Genomic DNA, 21012 nt, shown 5'->3' with positions numbered 1-21012 from the left:
TAAAATTTCAGATATTTTCTAAATTAATTAAGTAATTACTTAAAAGCATATTCTCAAAAAATAATAATTTTGATTAATTATATCAATCACTATTAATTAGTCAGAGTTAGGATGAATTTATTTACTTGGGGTTGGTACAAAATTTGGAGACCCTCCCTTCCCATGCAAAATACATTAATTAAATCCAAATGAAAGGAACTTTGCTTTAATTAATTAATTGTGATGTTAATTAAAAGGGGTATATATACACATAATAAATTAAATCTTACGAAGATTGATTTATAAAAAATGATACAATTATAATTAGGCTTCTTTATTGGCTCTGAATGTTAATTTTAATTTACAATGCAAATATAGTTTCAGGGGAGATGTATCCAATCCAAGTTGTTGAAATAAAACACAAAATCACCTACACGTGCATGAGTTGGAATATGCATTAGGAAACTAGCAAGTGTGAGGGTGGGTCCAATAGTTTATTACGTAAGGAATTTGGAAATCAATAATTAAATTTTAATTATTTCATATTTTGATTTTTAATATATATTTTATTATACCTAAATTATATAATTTTTTTGCAATTTAGTTTCTCTAATTAATTTTTTTGAAACACAGTTCAACTTTTTGTAATTTAAATATTTTATTATTTTATAATCTGTTTTTTTTTTTCGTTTTACACAAAGTAATTACTTCTGGATTATTGTTTTATATTTTATTTTGAAATTTAATATATTTATTTAAGATTATCTGTTTTGTACATTCAAATATTATAAAAACACAAAATAATAAAAAGAAAAACAAAACCATAAAAATTACAAAATTATAAATTTTAAATTGCAACAATGTGAAATTATAATGTATCATGAAATTATTGAAACGTAAACTTGAAGGAAAATGATATCCAAAGCTTTGAAAATAATAATTCGACAAGAAGTGTCAGACTGAAGTCAAGACAAATCATGACCAAATAACGTAAAATAAATAATAATCTAAAATTTTATGCATTTATAATTGTTCAACTTATACATGCATACAATATATTGTATATTATTTTCCCTTCAAATTTTTTAATAATTAGTTTAATTTATTATAAGAGTTATGTCATTTCTCTTGTGTGTATATATATATATATTAAGCTTAACAAAAATTATAATTTCACAAGAAAAAATATATTAGTTCATACCATTTTAAATTTGTATATTCAATTTCAATTATATCTACAAAGTTATTGGATAAAATTAAATACTCATGTAATTTTTTTCAAATCAACAACAGAATAATTATTTTTAATTCTTGTTGTATAGATTGTTATCATTAGATTTCAATTATGCCATTGTTGAAAAAGTTACCAAATGGAAAAAATTAAGCTTATCCGTGCCGTACAAACTTTAATTTTAAGGTAGGTTTTAATTAAAAAAGGTAATTATGTCAATATTCTGAATAATTATTATTTCCATCTTTATTATATAGCAACTTTAATATATGATCAAAATTAATATATTTTTATATAATGATCATTTGGTATTAGATGAAAAATAATAATTGACAAAAAGTTTATTGATATTATACAAAATATATTTTAAATAAAATTAATGAGATAATCATTTGAAAATTTTTTAACAATTATTCAATTTGGACTTCATTTATACCAACTAAATGATCACCATTAAATGTATATGTTGATAATAATTAAGGTACTTTCAATCAGTTTTTATACAGTAAAATTAATTTTGTTAATAAATAAAATTTTAATAATATATTCTATACATAAGTAATTTTATTGTCGTATATTTATACGGCTTGCGCTGGTGTCATTGGCAGAGACAATAATGGTCGGTAATTTGGGGATCACGTCAGGAACATCGACACTTGTTCAATCCTACAAGTTGAGCTTTGGGGGAGGTTCTGAATGGTTTTGGATTGGCTTTGAATATAGAATCACATAATGTGATTTTAGAGATGAATAGAAGGAATTTATTTCTATTAATACTAACTCCAATTTGATTATGATTATTAAGATTTAATCTATGAATTATTAAAATATTAATATTCAATATGTGTACTATAAGAGGAATCGTTTAGTTAACTATTTATCAAATCAGACATTATCCCTAACCATCTGGTCCCTATTACGTGCAAGAGTCTCTTATGGAGCTCATCAACATCATATGAGAGGATTTTATTAAGTTATCATGCCATACAATGTGTAATATCTAAGTGTATCTTTGTATTTTACATATTTGCACTTTCTTTTTATTCTTTATATCCAAAAAATAAATAAGTGGGTTAAATAAGATAATCACATAATTTTTTAATAATTCTTATTAAACTTCATTTATATTAACTAAGAATTCAATTTTAATATATTTTTATAAATTTATTTGATCGAATAAGGAAATTAAACATTAAAACAAAATAATTGTTTTTTAATTTGTGGATGTAGTTAAGGTGGCGGCTAATAAATTTATGACGAGCAAGAGTTTTTTTGGATTAATTTTTTGGATATTGAAATTTAGCATTCATTAAAATATTTGTATAAAATTTGATATATATAAATTTTATGTATAAATATTGATATTATAAATCAGGTGTGACCAACGAGAAATTTTTACATATATATTGTAACGGTCCTGGAAATTTAAACAAAATGTATGTATTAAAAATCTCAAATGCGGAAGCGTAATAAAAATTTTGATTAACATCCCTTACACAATAACCAAAACGTACTCAAAACATAAAGGAACAAACTAATTAAAAAAAATACTCGAAATAAGAACTATAAATATAACTATGAAGTATTTAGGCGTCCATTTCGTCGTCTTCCTGCGGAACGGGGTTGGGAACAACGTCTTCCTGATCTGAAATGGTTAAATAAGGAATGAGCTACACCAGTCCAGTAAACACTATCTCACCGCCACGGAAGTAAAGGTGGGTAGAAAACAAAAATGACCAATTGAGCATAATTTATAACAAACTCGTTTATTAACATAAAAACCTTTACTGTCCACTTATCTCGGTGAGATACATGAAAACAACATATGAAAGCAATAACATTATCATCATCATAAAATCATATAAACTTTATAACATAACACTTACCACGCCATTGCATTTCAATCATTAAACAACATATTTTCCTCTTTTACCAGCCTACTAGTATCTATGGGAATCCATATGGGGTCCCCGCTACCCATGAACCATTAATATTACAACCTGATTCCAGGGCCGTCCCCATACTCCGTCCGGTATGGGCGTCAAAACCATGAACCTCAATATTCCGTCCGGTATAAGGGTGAAACGGGTCGTCCCCATACCCCATCCGGTATGGGCGCCAAAACACATAAGGTTTCCATACCCCGTCCGGTATGAGAGGTTCCCTATGGACCCGGTCCGTCCACCATCTCCCAGAATATCTAGTCAGGCTGTTCACATTTTTCACTTATCAATTCACATAACCTTTTTGCCTTTTTTCTTAATTTCAATCATCCAATCATACACAACATGTAAACTAGTAATTGACACCAAACAAGACAATACAGTATCGGGTTCACCATAATACAAACCATAATAAAAGAAACCATGATTCATGCATACGAGACCATAACATAATTACATCAAACATCATACTGCATTTAATACTGAAAATTAGATCAAACAATAACAGACCAACACTATATCAGACTCGGACTCCATTGGCAACCTCAATCAATTATACATCTATAAAGTCTCAAAATACCGTTTAATTATTTATTAAGCTTTAATATCGTGATAGGAAATAGGGTGAGGGGTCCTTACTTATTTCGGGATCTGAAATCGACTCTACAGTGCGCCTACGGGCTGTTCCTAATTTCTCTGAATTTTTTTCGAAAAACTGAAACGCACTACCGGTACCTGCACGTATCCCAAAAAATTCTAAATCAGACCTAGGGCCCCTTTCGGCCAATATCGGAATTCTGGCACGGCGGCTCTGCCGTGCTCCGGCGACGGCGCCGCCGCTTGCGGCAGCGATCTGCCTCGAGTTGGCCGTTTTCGGTCGAATTCGGCCAAACTTGCATCGGTCTCTGCGATAAAATAACCCTAGGGCCATCGGTGGGCCAAAAAATCGAGATTACCGGCGGCGGTGCTTTCGTGTGCAGCGGCTTCTCCGGCGTGAGTCGCGTTTTGATATTTGGCTCCGATCAAACTGTAGAGAAAAGAACAGTGATCACAGTGGTATAAAATTTGCATCGAACGGAGGCCGGGAAGGGCCTCATCGGAGGCAAAAACAGAGGGGGGTCGCGGCGGCGGCGCCGGACTTCGGCTGGGTTTTCCGGCCGTTTGGCCGGTGGTTTGGCTCCGGTTTGACCATAGGCGGATTCAGCATCGAAAAACGAGCCAAGAAAAGAAAATTTACCTCGATTGGCGGTCGAAAACCTCTCCGGTGCGGTGGCGGGTGGCGGCGACCGGCTCCTCCGGCGTCTGGTTCTTCTTCTCCAGCGAGGCACTGGCGGCTAGGGTTTTGTGGTCAGGTGTGGGTGGGGTTATTTATACCATTTGTCTTTTAATCTCAACCATCCATTGAGATTAAATCTGAATCGTCCGATCGTGATTTAATTGGGATTAAATCTGGACCGTCCGTGCGCGCAGGAACGGATCTGGGCCGTCCGTGCGCGCAGGAACGGATCTGGGCCGTCCGATCGCGCGCACGCGGATCGCCCACGTGGCCTGTCCCGTGTCAGCGTTTCCTTGCCACGCGGCGTGTCCTGGTTGGCCAGGGCTGCTGACGTGGCCGCTGACGTGACCCAACTTTTTTAAATTACATTTTGACCCCTGATTTCCGATTTTTTTTTCAAAAATACTTCCAGAATCTAAAATTTCACCTATTTTTTCCAAAATCAATTTCAATTAAATCCAAATAATATTTTTACTTAATTTTATCATTATTATTATTTTTATTTTCATTAAATTAAATTAAATTAAAATCTAAAAAATTCTAATACAAAAAAAAAAAAGAATAAAATTAAAAATACTTGGGTGTTACATATATATATATTTTTTCAATAATATTGAGTTTGGACATTATTTATATCAAATTAGAGGATTAAATTTAAGATAATTTCCAATAAAATTATTGGATAAAATATATATATATATATATATATAAAATGTGAAAGATGATTTGCTTTTGAATTAGTGGTGGCGGTCAATAGTTGTGCGGGTGATGGGGGCTGCTTTAATGTTCACTTTAATTGGCGAAATCAAATAATTTATTACTTGATAAATACTTTTTTAAACAAAAAATTAAATATTTCATTAATTTAATAATAACATGCGAAATATATTAATTAAAATACACGAATGATTAAATTCACGGTGGTGGGTTTATTATGTAACTTCGTTTCCTGTCAAAACAAATTTTTTTTAATTGATTCCATTTTTGAATTAAAATAGACTGAAAATTATTCAAAAAAAAAAAATCTAATTTTAGAATCAAATACCAAATTGAATATATTTGAGATAATAATAATAATAATAATCCCTAAAGACTACAATTTAAAATAACTTTACCAAAAGGAAATGGAGTTGAAAGAAATAGTGGGTCTAATTTGAAAAAGAAAAGAGGTGGACAGGGAGTCAATTAAGAAGAAAAAGTCAATAATTAATGGTAAAAATCTAGACAATACACATAATAATTATTAAATTTTTATGACCGTCCATTCCTAGTGTTCATCTTTTATTAATTCGTAGATTCCATCCATCATAAATTCATAATATAAGACTTTTTAGCACATATAAATTATATATGCATAGGGTCCATATGGCTATTATTAAAAACTCAATTTTAAATAAAGAGAGATACAATGAATCATAACTTGGATTATTATAATCGAGGAAACCGATGTGCGTGAAACCAAACAGCCCAAAACTTATTGGAGCAACCAAACACCTGCCATTTACCGCGAAAGGACACCTACCAAACCAAAAACAAAAACCGAAACCACTAAAGCGGTATCTGGTTTTTAATTTTTGTTAAGAGAATATTACAAGGAAACTCCAATTCTATGCACAAATACATTGCATGTGGGTTTTCCTTGCGTGTATTGTCATGTACCGAATCACATATCCACACACATAAAGACCACCCAAATACTTTTGTAACCTTTGTTGTTTTTTCATTTCATTTCATTTCATTTCTTTTTCCTTCCTCTCCTCCTGATCTCTCTTCTTTTTTTGCCCTATCTGATAGGGTTTTCATGTCCTTCTAGCCTTCATCTCTCTCATGCATTCAAGTCCTCCTCAAGTCTTATACGTTGCCTTGTTAGCCTTCTTGCTCTTCGCTTCTCTCCTTTTTGCTCTCTTTGGAGGGTTTTTGGTTCTGGAATCGAGCAGGTCTCACCTCCCGGGGTTTTTTCTGCTGCAAACATGTCAAAGCTCTTTGGATTCACTGGTATGCTCCTGATTCCCTTTCCTTTTTCTTTTCGTCTCGATGGTTGTTATTTTCTACCTGAATCTATTTATGTTATGTTTTGATAATGTGATTTTGAGTTTTTTTAAGCTCTGTACACGTCGGTTTGTTTCGTTAAGGAAATTTTATCTCGATAACTTGTAGATCTTCCTGATATTTTGATAGTTGTGGTTCATGATTGTTATATTATTGCGTGAGTTATTATTTACGTTTATACTCGATAGACTTTCTATTTTTGAATGCTTCGAGTCAAAACATGTTTATTTTTATTTTTCATTTTCTACGATGTTTAATATAGATTCATGCCTTTTGATGAAGATTTTTCCTTTGACGAGGTTGATGTTGCCTAGTAATATAAGAGTATACTTCTTCTGTTCCAGATAGACGGTTTTCTGAGTGTCTAGGTTGATTGTGTTTTAGATCCAATAGCCCTACAACCGATCTGACAAATTTTCTGGTTTTTAGACTTATTTGGGGTCAAGAATTGTCATTTCTTTATGAAATATATGAAATCAGTAGATTGTTTCCCCTGTACTTGAATCTGTTTGTGGTTTCTTGTGATTCTTCAAACTCTGAGGCTGCAAGGTAGATTTATGTTTAGATCACATGGCCTTATGACCGATTTGATTATTTTTGAGTAGTTTTCCTACTTTTATGGCTGTTGACTTTCGTAACTCTGTGATTGTTTGGGATGGATTTATTTTTTATAGATAAGATATTCTCTTTGTCTATAGATCTGTATTACTTCCCTACATAGAAAAAATTGGATTTTAGGAATGAAAGCTGGTTAATAAGATAGATATTAAAGATGATTTCTGATTAATATTGCAGATTAGAGGCAGTGTTCCAAAAAGAACAGCCGATTTTACTGTTTTTTGTATATAATTTGGTGTAACAAGCTAAAAAATAATTATTTCAGTATATTATTGAATTTTCGATTAGGCTTTTTGTCGATTTCATCAGCCTTATTGATAACATCGATCTTTGTCCTCAGGTGATGATGATTTTTTCCCTGGAGGGTCAATATACCCAAACCACAAGGAGTCTAGCCTCTTTCTGTCTCTTGGCCATAGCGTGGATGTGTACTTCCCTTCAAGCAAGAGGTCGCGTGTCAGTGCACCAATTGTTTTCCGTGGATCTGAGCAGAAGAGAGCCTTTATTGAAGTGCTGCCTGATGAGTGTCTCTTTGAGGTCTTCAGACGCTTGCCTGGAGGCCAGGAGAGGAGTGCCTGTGCTTGTGTTTCCAAGCGATGGCTTACACTTTTAAGTGGCATGCGAAGAGATGAATTGGATGTTGCTGCTGACAAAACCAAGGAGAAGAATACCGGAAAAAAAAGTGATGTGGCATCTCAGGTTGAAGATCTGGATATTGAGGGTGATGGATATCTTTCCAGGAGCTTGGAAGGGAAGAAAGCAACTGATGTTAGACTTGCTGCTATTGCTGTTGGGACTGCCAGCCGTGGTGGATTGGGCAAGCTTTTCGTCCGAGCAAGTAATTCTGGTAGCAAGGTGACAGACCTTGGCCTCAGGGCAATTTCCCGTGGCTGCCCTTCATTAAAGGTTCTCTCTTTGTGGAATTTGTCATCTGTTGGTGACACTGGTCTGTCTGAGATTGCTAATGGATGTCCGATGCTAGAGAAACTTGACCTTTGCCAATGCCCTGCGATTACAGACAAGGGTTTGCTTGCAGTTGCAACAAAGTGCCCAAATTTGAGTGAACTGACAATTGAGTCCTGTTCAAACATCGGGAATGAAAGCCTGCGAGCCATCGCCCGATGCTGCCTGAGTCTTAAATCCATTTCAATAAAAAATTGTCCTTGTGTTGGAGATGAAGGAATTGCAGGCCTGTTATCTCAAGGCACCTATTCTCTGACAAAAGTTAAGCTCCAGATGTTGAATATTACCGATTTGTCCCTTGCAGTTGTTGGACATTATGGCAAGATGGTTACTGATCTTATGCTCACTGGCCTCCCAAATGTGAGCGAAAGGGGCTTCTGGGTCATGGGTAATGGCCAAGGACTGCAGAAGCTGAAGTCTCTGACTATTACTTCTTGCAATGGAGTAACAGACATGGGACTTGAAGCTGTGGGAAAGGGTTCCCCAAATCTAAAACAATTCTGCCTTCGCAAATGTGCATTCTTGTCTGACAATGGATTGGTCTCTTTTGCCAAAGCTGCTGGGTCACTAGAGAGCCTGCAATTGGAAGAGTGCCACAGAATCACTCAATTTGGACTTTTTGGTTCCCTTTTGAACTGTGGTGCAAAGCTGAAGGCCATTTCTCTGGTGAATTGCTTTGGTATTAGAGATCTAAGTTTGGAAATGGCCCAGTTATCTCCCTGCAAATCCCTGCACACATTGTGTGTTCGTAATTGCCCTGGATTTGGGGATGCTAGCTTGATTGCCTTGGGGAAGTTGTGTCCTCAGCTGCAACATATAGAATTATGTGGACTTAATGGAGTAAGTGATGCTGGGGTTCTGCCGCTTGTTAAGAGCTGTGAGCCTGGTCTATTGAAGGTTAATCTCAGTGGATGTGTGAACGTGACTGACAAGGTAGTTTCAGCTCTGGCTCCTCAACACAGCTGGACTCTTGAGATGCTCAATCTTAGCGGTTGTAGAAACATCACTGATGCAAGCTTGGTTGCTATTGCAAAGAACTGCCAATTGCTCAGTGACCTTGATGTCTCAAAGTGTGCAATCACCGATTTTGGGATTGAGGCCTTGGCTTTAGCAAAGCAGCTCAATCTGCAGATCCTCTCCATGGCAGGGTGCCCTAGAATTTCGGACAGGAGCTTGCCTTCCCTTGCAAAATTGGGTCTCACCCTTTTGGGACTAAATATCCAGCACTGCAATGCAATCAGCAGCAGCACAGTAGATTTCCTCGTGGAGCAGCTATGGAGATGTGACATCCTTTCCTGAAGTGGGGGAGGAAAGTGATTTTATATGTCCCTTCCAGGTATTGGCATGGCACATTCGAAGGAAGGGTCATCTAATCAAGAAGAAGCCTCAGAATTTTAGTCAGGTTTTGTGAGTAGCTTGCAGTTTGTGTAGTTTTTGGGTCCATCAGCTATGGGTCTTCCGTAATCCTTTACTCAGTGTCCTTTTCCAGGGAGACACAGCCATTCTATTACCTTTTTTTGCAGGTTTCCCACTAATGGAAATCTGTTAACTGATATTTTGACTCTCAACATAGGGAGTTGCCTTTTCCATGGTCGTGTTTCCCTGAGAATATAGTTACTGGGTTCTGGACTTTTAGGGTTTGTTTCCATTTGTCAAATGTCTTTTTGTGTTGCCAGGTGACGGGTGCCTGGTGTTTTAGCTTGAAGCCATTCCATGGCTTAAGCTTTTCCGGTCTATCTATTTCCATGTGTCTTTTATACTTGAGTCAGTTTTACAGTGATCATGTATCCCCGCTGTTTTCCTCAAAAGGGCTAGGGTTCTACTTCTCTTGAGTAGCTTCTGTCAGTTTCAGAGTCTTGGTGCCTTGTTTTTCATGGGTTTCGGCCGTGGCAGAGCTTAGTATTCCTTCACAAGTCTGCCATGACAACTCTGGTTCATCAAAGAGTTGTTTTTTTTTTTCAACCAAACCCTAGTTTTTGCAATGCGCCTTCTCTTCATGAAATTGTACTCTGCGTAACTCTTGATGTACGAGATAACCTTGTAATGCATCCTCTGAGGCCCATGTACGCATCGTCTTTTCGTGAATCATAAATAAAATGTCGGCTTTATTGAGATGACAGTATACTTGAAGACAGTGTTATTGTAATATTTTAATCAATACAAGAAGATATTACGATAACACTGTCGGATTATATAGTTTGTAGAAATTTTAATCTTAGACGTAAACACAATTAATCTTACAAGATGTGTGTGTCATTAATACGTACCTCGTCTCTTTCAAGTAATGGGGTTAATCACGAACACGATTAACCCACTTGCTTGCTGGAGACAAAACCCAAAAAGTACGCACGAGGCGGCTCCACTGACCACTGGGAGTAGGATGATTAGGTAAATGGGCTTAACCATAGTTCAACTTGAGTCAAAGAAGTGGGTTTATTAAGTTAGGTAATGTGTATGGCGTGTTTGGAAGTAATGATTTTATAAATATTCTAAAGTTCGTTCGTTTGTATGTTTGAATATTTTTATTTATACTAAAACTTGATCTTAAATGAACGTTTTCCTTTTTTCTATATGTTATCAACTTTTTTTTTGCTAACCTCAAAATAGTTTGTAATTTTTAAAAACATAACTATGCGCGTATATATTTGAACATACGAACTAACTTGTCAAAATCTCATTAGAGAATAAATAAATATACTTTTAAATTTACACCACACAAACAAACAAAAAAAAAAAAATTCTTTAAAAATTGGGTTATAATAAGTCTTATATAAATAATAATATAATCATATCGTGCACCACTATCCACAAAAAAGGAGTAGTTGGTTGGATTGGGGTCAGGAATCCAATAAAGTTGAGACGACGACGTATCGTTGGTTTCTTTTTGTGGGTCTTAGCCATGGACATCTCATTCATGGGGCCTTTTGACTTGGTAATTAAAAAAGAAGTCCATCACTCATTTTTATGTAATCAATACTATCATCATTCATGTCTCCTCTCCCAAATGCTACTCATCATTCCGAACTTTGAATGTCTCATTTTTTTCTTTTTCTTGAATATCAAATATGATATCATTATTACACCATTGACATTTTAAGTTTATATATATATATATATATATAAAATATCTACTAATTTACCAAACGTGTCAAATTAGTCCTCGGTAATTTTAATGGAATTATATGAGAATTTTTATTTTTTTATATTTCTTAAATTGGTATTTGAAATGAAAAAAATTCGTTAACTTGGATTTCTTTTTATTTGATACATAAATTTCATATGTATTATAAATATAATTTTTTTTATTTGAGTCAGTTCAAATTTAGTAGTATTTTAAATTTAACGAAATTTAGTATCAATAGTATTGTGTTTTTACTAAGTAGTAGTAATTACGGTGATGCTCGCGGCTCCTAATAATAATAATGTATTGTGATATATGAAAACAAGCATATAATTCCTTCCAATTTCTAAATACCTCTGTCGGGCATGGCCCAATATTTGACGTGCGAGATCAAACATGGGTCCCACAATTGCCAACAGAATCTTATCTTGAAAGATAATGTCGGGTGGGGTGAACATGATTTTCATCAAATTGAGCTCCTTAACTCAACTCCATGAATTTGTCACCGAACATCCTTGGTGCTGACGTCAAAGTCCCTTGATCGAATGGTCATAAGGCTCTCTACATTTAGCCTTTCACCTCACAGAATCATAGGAAATTCGAGCCGGACCTTCCACCTACGAGACCCATTGGCCTCGTACGAACGGTGTTGGGCCGATGCCTGCCCATGTAATTTATATTAAATTTCTACTAAATCAGGCCCATTTTCGTACAGGGTTTCACTGGGTTAGTCAGATTTACATGGCAGTTTGGATCTTTCATGCATCTTTTCTTCCTTCCAAATATATATGTATGGCATAAGTTTCTATATATACATATAAATATATATTATATATGTATATATGTAACTGCAGAAGAAGGGGCAGAAAACTAGCTTTCAAACTGATCTGATAATGGCAACTCTATCATCAACTAATAAAACCGGGTTCAAAATTTCTACAGCCATCTTCTTGTTTCTTCTCTTATATATGTATATAATGTGTGTTTGGTTGTGATGCAAAGTTGGATTAATAGGGTTTCTAAGGTACGAAAATTAAAGAAAAGAGAAGTATGAAGGCGGGCGAGAAGGAGAGGTGTTGGGTTCAAGGCCACCTGGGTATGTGAAGAAATGCATGAGTTGCAGGTCATGCATGGCGACTCTGATAACTAATCACGATGATCAGCCGCGTCAACCTGCTTTCAGAGAATCAAGGAAGTCGCTGAATTCATGACGATGGAGATGACGATGATCAGATTAGTATCAAAAGGATCGTATATATGCCACCTAATTAATAAAGTATATATATTTTCATTAAACAAAATCATTAAATGTCGGAATAAGTTTTTATCAACTTTGTCTTTCTCAAAAAGAAGTTTTTATGAACTTTGTCACGTGAGTAATTTAGGCCCGTCCAACCCGCTAAAGATAGAATCCAACGGCAGAGAGCTTAGGGCCCACTTTATCTGACTCAGTCAACACATGAGCATTCGCTCACGGGATAACCGTTGATGCAGTCTTCCTTTTGCTCTCCACCGCACGATCTTAACCCAACGGCTGTCGAACTCGTCTCCAACCTTCCGCAACTTTTCAGCGAACAGGGGTTCTAATATCGCCGGTAACTGGCTGTTCTCCTCGCGGGTTTCGATAGAGAGGAAAATGATTCTACCGAAGCACTTCCATGTCAACCTTGAAGCAATTCAAACCCGAATCCGATGCCCGATCCACTCTGACCCGACCCGTTTCCGTGCCCTGCTTACAGGTAACAGGTGCTTTCTTACAACACGCTCCCACCAAGTTACCACTCCAGTGCAGAAATAGTCTTTGACTACTTGTAGTCTATGTTTGCATCTTCCTTTTCTTGTCCTATTTCCATCAATTTCCTTCAGATGAAATTGACCTTTTAAATGGAATTGAATTCGTGGGATTTGTAACAAGATGCAAGGAAACTGGATTCAACACTAAATACAAGCCAGGTTGAACCATTCTGGATCATTAGTTTGTACAAAAATTAAAATTTTCTTTCTACGGATCCTAATAACATGTGGTATTTACTCAATTTACATTCTCCACCCAGAAGCATTCCAATGTCTAAAACAATGATGCGAACAGTATTCATCATTTGTCCTGTTTTAGTGGCACTTTCGGATATAATATATGAGTAGTATGTATTATAAATGCGAACCTGAGAGATGGAAAATAAAATTAACATAACAGAGCAACAACACCAAAGCCAGCCTTGATCCATATTTAATGATAACCCAATTCGTTCAATCGAATGAGTTCAAAGAGTAATACTTTTTTGTTCCGTATCTACTGGCAGACTTTCTCGCAAAATTTCTGGCAATATTTCTAATATCAAGGTACTAAAGCATGCTTAAAGAAAAATTAACACTACTTTAGCAAACAGTGTACCATATCCTAGCAACACGACCAGCAACCTTTCGAAATCAAGCCACACAACACAACAACTGCTGCTGACTATGGACAAGATGACATCAAACCTCACAATTTAGATTTTTTCAAGCCTTGCTCTTTGATATGATTGGATCCTTACATCTTTCTCTTACTACCGCAGAATGAACCTGTGTATTATCACACTCAATGCAGATGCTGCTGCGGTTAATGCTCTATTGCTATGGGTTCTTGCACCAATGTGTCAAGCCCTGCTGCTCTTGTATTATCAGTGTTTCATTTGAATGATGGGGCTCTGTCGCACCTGCCTCGGCCTGATGGTGCTCAGTGTCACTTGCCTCAGACTGATGGTGCTCAGTGTCACCTGCCTCAGACTGATGGTGCTCAGTGTCACCTGCCTCGGCCTGCACTTGAATGGGATTTACAGCATCTTTTGACGCATCAACTGACACAGTATTTCCTTTCTCCGTTGTTTTAGACGGCATCAACTTTCTGTCATTTGTTGTTTTCGTCGTGGGTTTCCTCAAGGCACTTTTCTCTCCATTCTTTGCATTAGATAAGCCAGTCTGCTCGGAAGGCAATACAGGAAGTGACTTTCGCTGTGGCTTTTTCAAATAGATAGGGGAAGTTCCTTTGCCAAGGTTGATATCAGACACTTTCTCATCCAGACTGAGTCGGTCTGGTGGATGTCTCTCACTACTATTTCCCTCAGATTCTGGAGGGGGTAAAGTCTTCTTCCTTCCAAGTTTTGGAGATTTAGCTCTTGTTGGTGGAATCTGCATCCAACTAGCAGTCAATTAGGATAAAATGATTATAGTAGCAATGAAAAATTTGTCTGCAGGCATAAATTAAATACGCAAGAAGACATAAGTGCTGCTGTGCACAGAGGACAAATATATCACAGTGCAATCATCAAGAGGGAATTTACTAAATGATGATCAATTGTTCTAACAACATTGAGAAAGAAATTGAGAATATTTACCAAAGCAAGTGATCGAAAGCAACAAATAAGCATCAGTTGAAACTAGAGTAAGGCAAAATTTAAAACCTTGATTGGAGTTAATATTCCTAGTCAATATCACAGCAGAAAAGTATTACACAATAAATTGAGATAGGCAAAACAGATAATTCCTAGCGGAAAGAAACAAAAGAGAAGTTCACTAGAACTGACACCTCTTAAATAGCTACTGATATATCTCAGTTCATTGAAGGTGGGAACAAGTAGGACAGTAAATAACTACATACTCCTGATTCCAGTGAAGGTGGTTCAAGAATTTGCTAAACAACTATTATGTTTCACATTCCGTGCAAAGTTGATAATACTCTCAATGATGAACTTGCCTTCTTTAACTCCACCTTAGGAGGTGCAGGTTCCTGGTAGAAGCTTGGCATAGGAGTTGCTTTAAAGTTCAGACTCTTCCGGAACATCTTAATCTCAGCTTCCTGAGTTTCCTGCAAGAAAATGGAGAACTATCAATTTAAAAAACAAACTGCATCTAGAAACATAGACATGCTAAAGCATAAACTACTACCTTGGACTTAGCCTGCATGTTACTCTTTTCCACTTCCCTTGCATGAATCTTCTCCTCAAGTTTTGAGTAGAACTGATGCAGAATAAGAAGACATTATTTTAGAACAAATTTTTAACTAAAGAAGTTTTATAATAATAATAATTATTTTTAATTTTTAATTTATTTTATTAAATTTTAAGTATTATAGAAATTAGAATCTCTTAGGTTTCCTCTTTTACTATGCTCTTTATAGTTAATTAACTCCTATACAAAAGCTAGTAGATATAGACAAAGAAGATAGAAAAAGAATAATGAATTAAAAATTTCTTTTCTAGGGTTTTATTCCCTCGTTATCTCTCATTGTGTTTGTCTTCTGATTATTGTTGTCAGCTATATTATTCGGTCTATTAATTCCTTCATCTTGAACTCTAATTTTCTCTGGGCAATTCTATTTTTCACCTAACTTTCCTCTATTTATAAACTATTTACAGGAAAAATTAGTTTAACCACCACTCATCCTACATTAAGAATAGCACCATGCAAGATTTAAGTTCGTAGAAAAATGAAAGTGTTGAAAGTATACTTACAGTGGTAAATAAGATTAAATTATATAGTCTAACACAGAAAAACCAACCTCTTTTCTCTTTTCAGCTCGTTCGTCACACTTAAAACTGAAACCGTAATTTGGCAGCGCACCAACCCTACGAGCTTTGGCATCTGCTTCTTTTGGACTTCTAAAACCAGTTAAGTTCAAATCAAATAAATTTGCAAATAAAATACACAGTGCTCCACTTCAAACCAAAAAGGACTGAACATTAAAATAAACAAAATGGAAAAGGATACGGAGAAGATTGTGCATCTTCTTCTACTTTATTGAGAGATTCTTTCTTCAATGGCTTCAGTTTTGTTATCTCCCTGTATCCAGGAATCAATAGTTCACGAAAAGTTAGGATGAAAATCTGTTGTCAATTAAGGTAATATAGAAACAATGATCTAAATGAAGGGACCGAAAAAAAAAAAATCAGATACTTGGAATATATGTTACTGCTGAAAATGCTTTCACTGTCATTTTCTTTTCCTGGTAATTTCTTTATTTCTTTGTACCACAAATATAATAAGAAATACATAGCTCCTTGAAACCAGACAAAATATGTTTCAGTTTAGATGCCAGTAGAACACATACGTGAGACCTTCAGATGATGCTGCATCAGACTTCAAAGGTTGCTGCTACCAGAAGAAAGAGTGGAAATAATGATCAGCCACACAAAGATAGTAATAACCAAAAATGATGAACTATTGCTGATTTAACTCAGCATATAATCATGACAAATGACAAGCAACCATTGACAATTCCAAATTTACCTTTGTTGCATTAACCTGCCTGTCATTGAACGATCTACTTTTAAATGACTGCCCGGAGCGTGAATTAAGACCAACAGCACCATTTGAAAGAGTTGTCGTTGCCTCAGCATTCTGCGCGTCTTTAGTCTTCTTAATTAACACTGATGAAACATTTCTAGCCCCTGGGTTCTTCTCATTCTTAATCTTGCTTTGACCCTTCGGTTGTTTTGCATGTCTTGAGTTCTCTCCATCATTTACCTGTCCCTCCTATAAGAAAGCACACCAGTAATTTTAGTCATGATAAGGTTATGCCGGCCAAATGAACATAGAGTACCACTTCCTACCTCAGAATTGGCCAAGCCACTGCTTTCTGCAAGAAGGTCGCTTTCCTCTTTGAGTTCCTCAGAAGGTCCGCCATCTTCCAGCTTGGACTCACTTTCTGAAATCCCATTTGTTCCACCAATCTCTGCAGTTTTGTCAACACTCCCATTCATGGCACCAGAAACAACAACATTTTCCCCAGCAGCAAGTTCTTTGTGAACACCGTTTTCATGGGAAGCGTCAAGCCCATCAGCAGGTATAACATTACCAGAATCCATCATTCACTACATGAAAGGAAAAACGTAAAAGCATGAACTGTAAGTTTGCAACGCTTAGCATATCTCAAAATTCAAGCAACTCACTCAAAAACAAGCAAAGAAAATGCTATAACGGGCACAGGCGACTATTGAACTCTGAGGAACAGAAAGTTCAAACGAGCCATCTTTTCTATGCAATAAGTTGCGTACAAGTATCAAGAACAATAAGTCAACATCTTTGCTGATTCTAATCACAAAAAGCTATCATAAGGTGGTCAGTTTTTATCATATTTAGGAGCTTTTTCAAATGTCACTATAGGTAAATCCATCTATTAGAACAAAAGGGGACTAAGAACATGTTAAACATACTTTTGTGAGAAACAAACGTCTCGACAAATGAAGAATGCCTGCTAAATCCTCAACAATACGACTCTATTTTATTTTATGTATGTTATTAGTGAACCAATTTACTCTCTTTCCTCGGTAAGAAAAAAACTAATCTATTCAGCCAGTACTTGGCTGCCGAAGGAAACAAGCAAAAAAACCACAGACTTGGGGAACACTCGTTAGGGTAATCTAGGTACAAAAAAACCAGAAAATACAGTAGGAAACATTAAATCCTTCATTTTCCTCCACTTTCTTAGCAGCCGGAAGGAGGCAAACGGCGTTGGCACATAAATCGATCTCGCGAAATGAACTTACACAGAGCAGAACCAAACAGACCAAGCGACTTAAAACGAAGACTAACACATTGAACTACATCCCAACCAAAAAGATCTCCGCATCAACATCAAAAACACAAACAATTCAAACCACGAAATCACCACCTCCACATTGATCTGCCCGAAGCTAAAACATGCAATCAACGAAAGAACCACGAGATTCAAACAAACAATAAACCGGAAATACAGATTCAAAAAGAAACTCGCCATACTCCCTACTCACCTCGTAAACCGTGAGGTTATCAACTTATCAGAACTCCATCAAGGCAAAAGATTAGATTCGGATACCGAGAGAAAAAATAGAAGAAGGAACCTCCAAGGATCTGCAGGAGAACGCAAGGAGATAAGCGGATGAACTTCAGGAATCAGAGGATCCGAACAGGTTCCGGATTCAAAAAAATCGGATTCCGAGTTTGTGCTCAGCTGTGTAATTCTTTAAAGAAAAACTTTATTTCTGGATTTTTTTGTTTGTAATTAAAATGATTCCAATTTGAAAGGCTCTCAAGGCAGTTTTATATCAGCGGCTTTCAAATCCATTTCCAGGTCAGTCTAAGAGAGAGAGAGAGAGAGAGAGAGAGAGAGAGAGAGAGAGTGTGTTGAAATGTAAGAGATAAAGACATACGGTTTTTTTAAGTAGACGATTTTAAAGGGTAATCAGCAAATTATGGACGGTTAAGTAACGGCTGTTAACTGTAAATTAAGTTTTACTGGTCCTATTTTTAGCCAATAATAATTAATTTTGTTATTTAATTTTTCTTTATTTAGCCACTTTATGTTTTAAAAAATAGTTTTTTGTTTATTTTTATTTTGCTTTAAGTAATTATCATGGAAGTAAATTTCACTAATTTTAGGATTTTGTTTTTGTGTGTTTCATAACTTTATTAATACAAATACGTCTAATTTAATTTTAAATTCTTAAATTACGCGAGTTGTTTATATTTAAAATAAATAATTTGTACAATTCTTTTCTGTTTTTTTTTTTAATTTTTATATTTTAAAATATATTATTTATAAAATAAACAACTCATAAAATTTAATAATAATATAAACATAGTTATTAGAACTTTTTGTACATACTATTTTTAAAAATAAAAATATTAATGAATCACTTAGTTTAACATTTGAAAATCATTTGAAAATATTATTATTATTTATATTTTTTAATTAATATTTTAAAATACAACTATAAAATATTTATTATATTTGACTATATTTTATTATTATTTGATTACTATTTTTACTACCATCTACTAATTATTAGTTTTAATCCAATGTACATTGCCTTATAATAATTAATATAACAAATTATCAAATTAATTTAGAAGATTTGGAATTTGTTGTAATTTGTTTTTAAACAATTTTCACTACAATTTGGTTTCTGACATTTTTTATTTGTTTAATTTTTTTTATTTACTAATAAAAATTAAATTAAATGTTATTTTTAAATATTTTAAAAAATAACTCAAAAAGATTACTTTAATTAATTAATTAAATTAATCATAATAAAAATATTCTAATACTATTATTAATTTATTAATCATTACTTTAATTAATTAGTTAAATTTATTTTTGAAGTATCTAAACATATATAATTATTTTAATTTTGAATCAAAAATAAAAAACTAAATATTTAAAATATAAAAAAATTCAATTATAACAAATAATAAATGTCAACAAATATTTTGATAATTAATTTTATTAATGAATAAGATAATAATAAATAAAAATTAATATTAAATATAAATATAAACAACTAGTAATTAAATATAAAATAATATTATGAAGTATCGATATTTTAAAATAACATAGACACTATTGAAGAACATATCTTTCAAATCTTATAAAATATATTAAAATTTAATAATAAATTTAAAATTTTAAATAAAAAATAATTAAATTTCTCTTTTCACTTACATGTCTGTTAATATATTTTTTAGAAAAATATTTTCCTAAATGAATTATATAACATACTCTCAAGGTTCATTTTTAAATAAAATAATTTTGGTTACTTAAAAAAAATAATTTTGGTTATTTATAATAATATTATGTTGGTAACGGCGTTTGTTCATGTGGTCGATATTTAATACAAGTTACATGTAAAACCCATAATTAATGTTAAATTGTGGATGAGAAGATAATACGTCGTTAATTATTAAAAGCTCAACTAATATTTAGGTTGACTCAAGTACTTATCTATAAAATATCACATAACGGCCCAAGAAGTTTAATAAAATGTAACGCCAAAATTTTAATTAATGATAATGGGGTTCAAATTCAATATACTCTAAATATTCGTATGTAATCACATGCTTTGATTTAAATAAATAAAAAAATTTATTGTTTGATAAACAAGTTATTTAATTAATTTAATTTAATATAAATTATTATTTTAAATATTTAGATTTGTTTTATTTAAATATAAATTATATATAGTTATAAAGAGAGATGGAATTCTTTTTTTTTTTTAAAAATAATGCATTAAATTAATTGAGTAGTGCATAAATAATTAGAGATAAAGACTCCCAAACATAAAAACTAAGAAACAAGTTGCATATATAACAATCTCAGAGGCCACCATATTACATTATTTTCGAACTCACTTGACTGTGATATCCGATCTCATCTTCAACAAGTCGCGACAGTCTACTATAATGAGACCAAACTCCAAGTTATCATCCTCATTACAAGTTAACACGTTATGAACTTTATGAGCGTCAACCTCAACTATCCTTGGGCCCTTGATGTGGCAGTGAATGTATTGCAATGCCTTTTAGTATCTTAACAATTTTGTTGCATATGTGATCGACATCCCTTCAATATGTTAGAGCACCCCGTCAAAACCTCTCTTGCAACATTTTGAATAATCCTATCGAAACTCGTATCGGGGACCGTCTTAGATATTGAGAAATCTACATTGTATTTCCAATAGTCTTTGTCGGGGGCCTGCCATACTAATGCAACATCATAATTCCTCCGCTGCTAACCTAGGTCACAACCATACACCTCCTTCATTTACTACCAATCTTGATGGATTTTTTGCATCAAGTGAACTAACTTGTGATTCGCAAATAGTTTTTATGTCCAAAGCAACTCATTTTTTTCAAGTGAAAAAATGCAAGATACAACACAACATCTCTGCAACACTTTTCTAGTACGTGAATGGATCATGTTTCACCATCTATAAGTAATTGTAGTTTGAATCTCTAGTAGATAGATACTTATTAATTCTCAACATATTCTGATATTTTTACACTATATAAAAACATATTTCACCGTAGAGAGAGAGAC

The 21012-nt window shown here is 34.1% G+C and overlaps 2 protein-coding genes across 3 annotated transcripts; one reads left to right on the top strand and one right to left on the bottom strand.

Moving 5' to 3' along the window:
• Positions 1 to 6115: 6115 nt before the first annotated feature.
• EBF1 (EIN3-binding F box protein 1) lies at positions 6116 to 10171 on the top strand. The gene is made up of 2 exons (XM_022045916.2): positions 6116 to 6424; positions 7437 to 10171. The coding sequence occupies exons 1-2, from the start codon at positions 6400 to 6402 to the stop codon at positions 9356 to 9358; spliced, it is 1947 nt and encodes a 648-aa protein (XP_021901608.1). The 5' UTR covers positions 6116 to 6399; the 3' UTR covers positions 9359 to 10171.
• A 3209-nt stretch (positions 10172 to 13380) lies between these two features.
• On the bottom strand, positions 13381 to 18306 carry LOC110817403 (protein WVD2-like 6). Of its 2 annotated transcripts, none has more exons than XM_022045927.2 (9): positions 17948 to 18306; positions 16769 to 17029; positions 16446 to 16691; positions 16267 to 16310; positions 15927 to 15998; positions 15718 to 15817; positions 15105 to 15176; positions 14914 to 15024; positions 13381 to 14348 (listed from the first exon to the last, which is right to left on the bottom strand). In XM_022045927.2, the coding sequence occupies exons 2-9, from the start codon at positions 17024 to 17026 to the stop codon at positions 13794 to 13796; spliced, it is 1458 nt and encodes a 485-aa protein (XP_021901619.1). In that variant the 5' UTR covers positions 17027 to 17029; positions 17948 to 18306; the 3' UTR covers positions 13381 to 13793. The 2 variants fall into 2 exon arrangements, with proteins under 2 accessions (XP_021901619.1, XP_021901629.1); XM_022045937.2 differs by having other exon boundaries at positions 16267 to 16307.
• Positions 18307 to 21012: the final 2706 nt, after the last annotated feature.

This window comes from Carica papaya, chromosome 7 (assembly GCF_054855325.1).
Source record: "Carica papaya isolate Zhongbai chromosome 7, ASM5485532v1, whole genome shotgun sequence".
Classification (NCBI taxonomy): Eukaryota; Viridiplantae; Streptophyta; class Magnoliopsida; order Brassicales; family Caricaceae; genus Carica; species Carica papaya.
The sequence above is the reverse complement of the archived record's forward strand: the minus strand, read 5'-3'. Positions and strand labels throughout refer to the sequence as shown.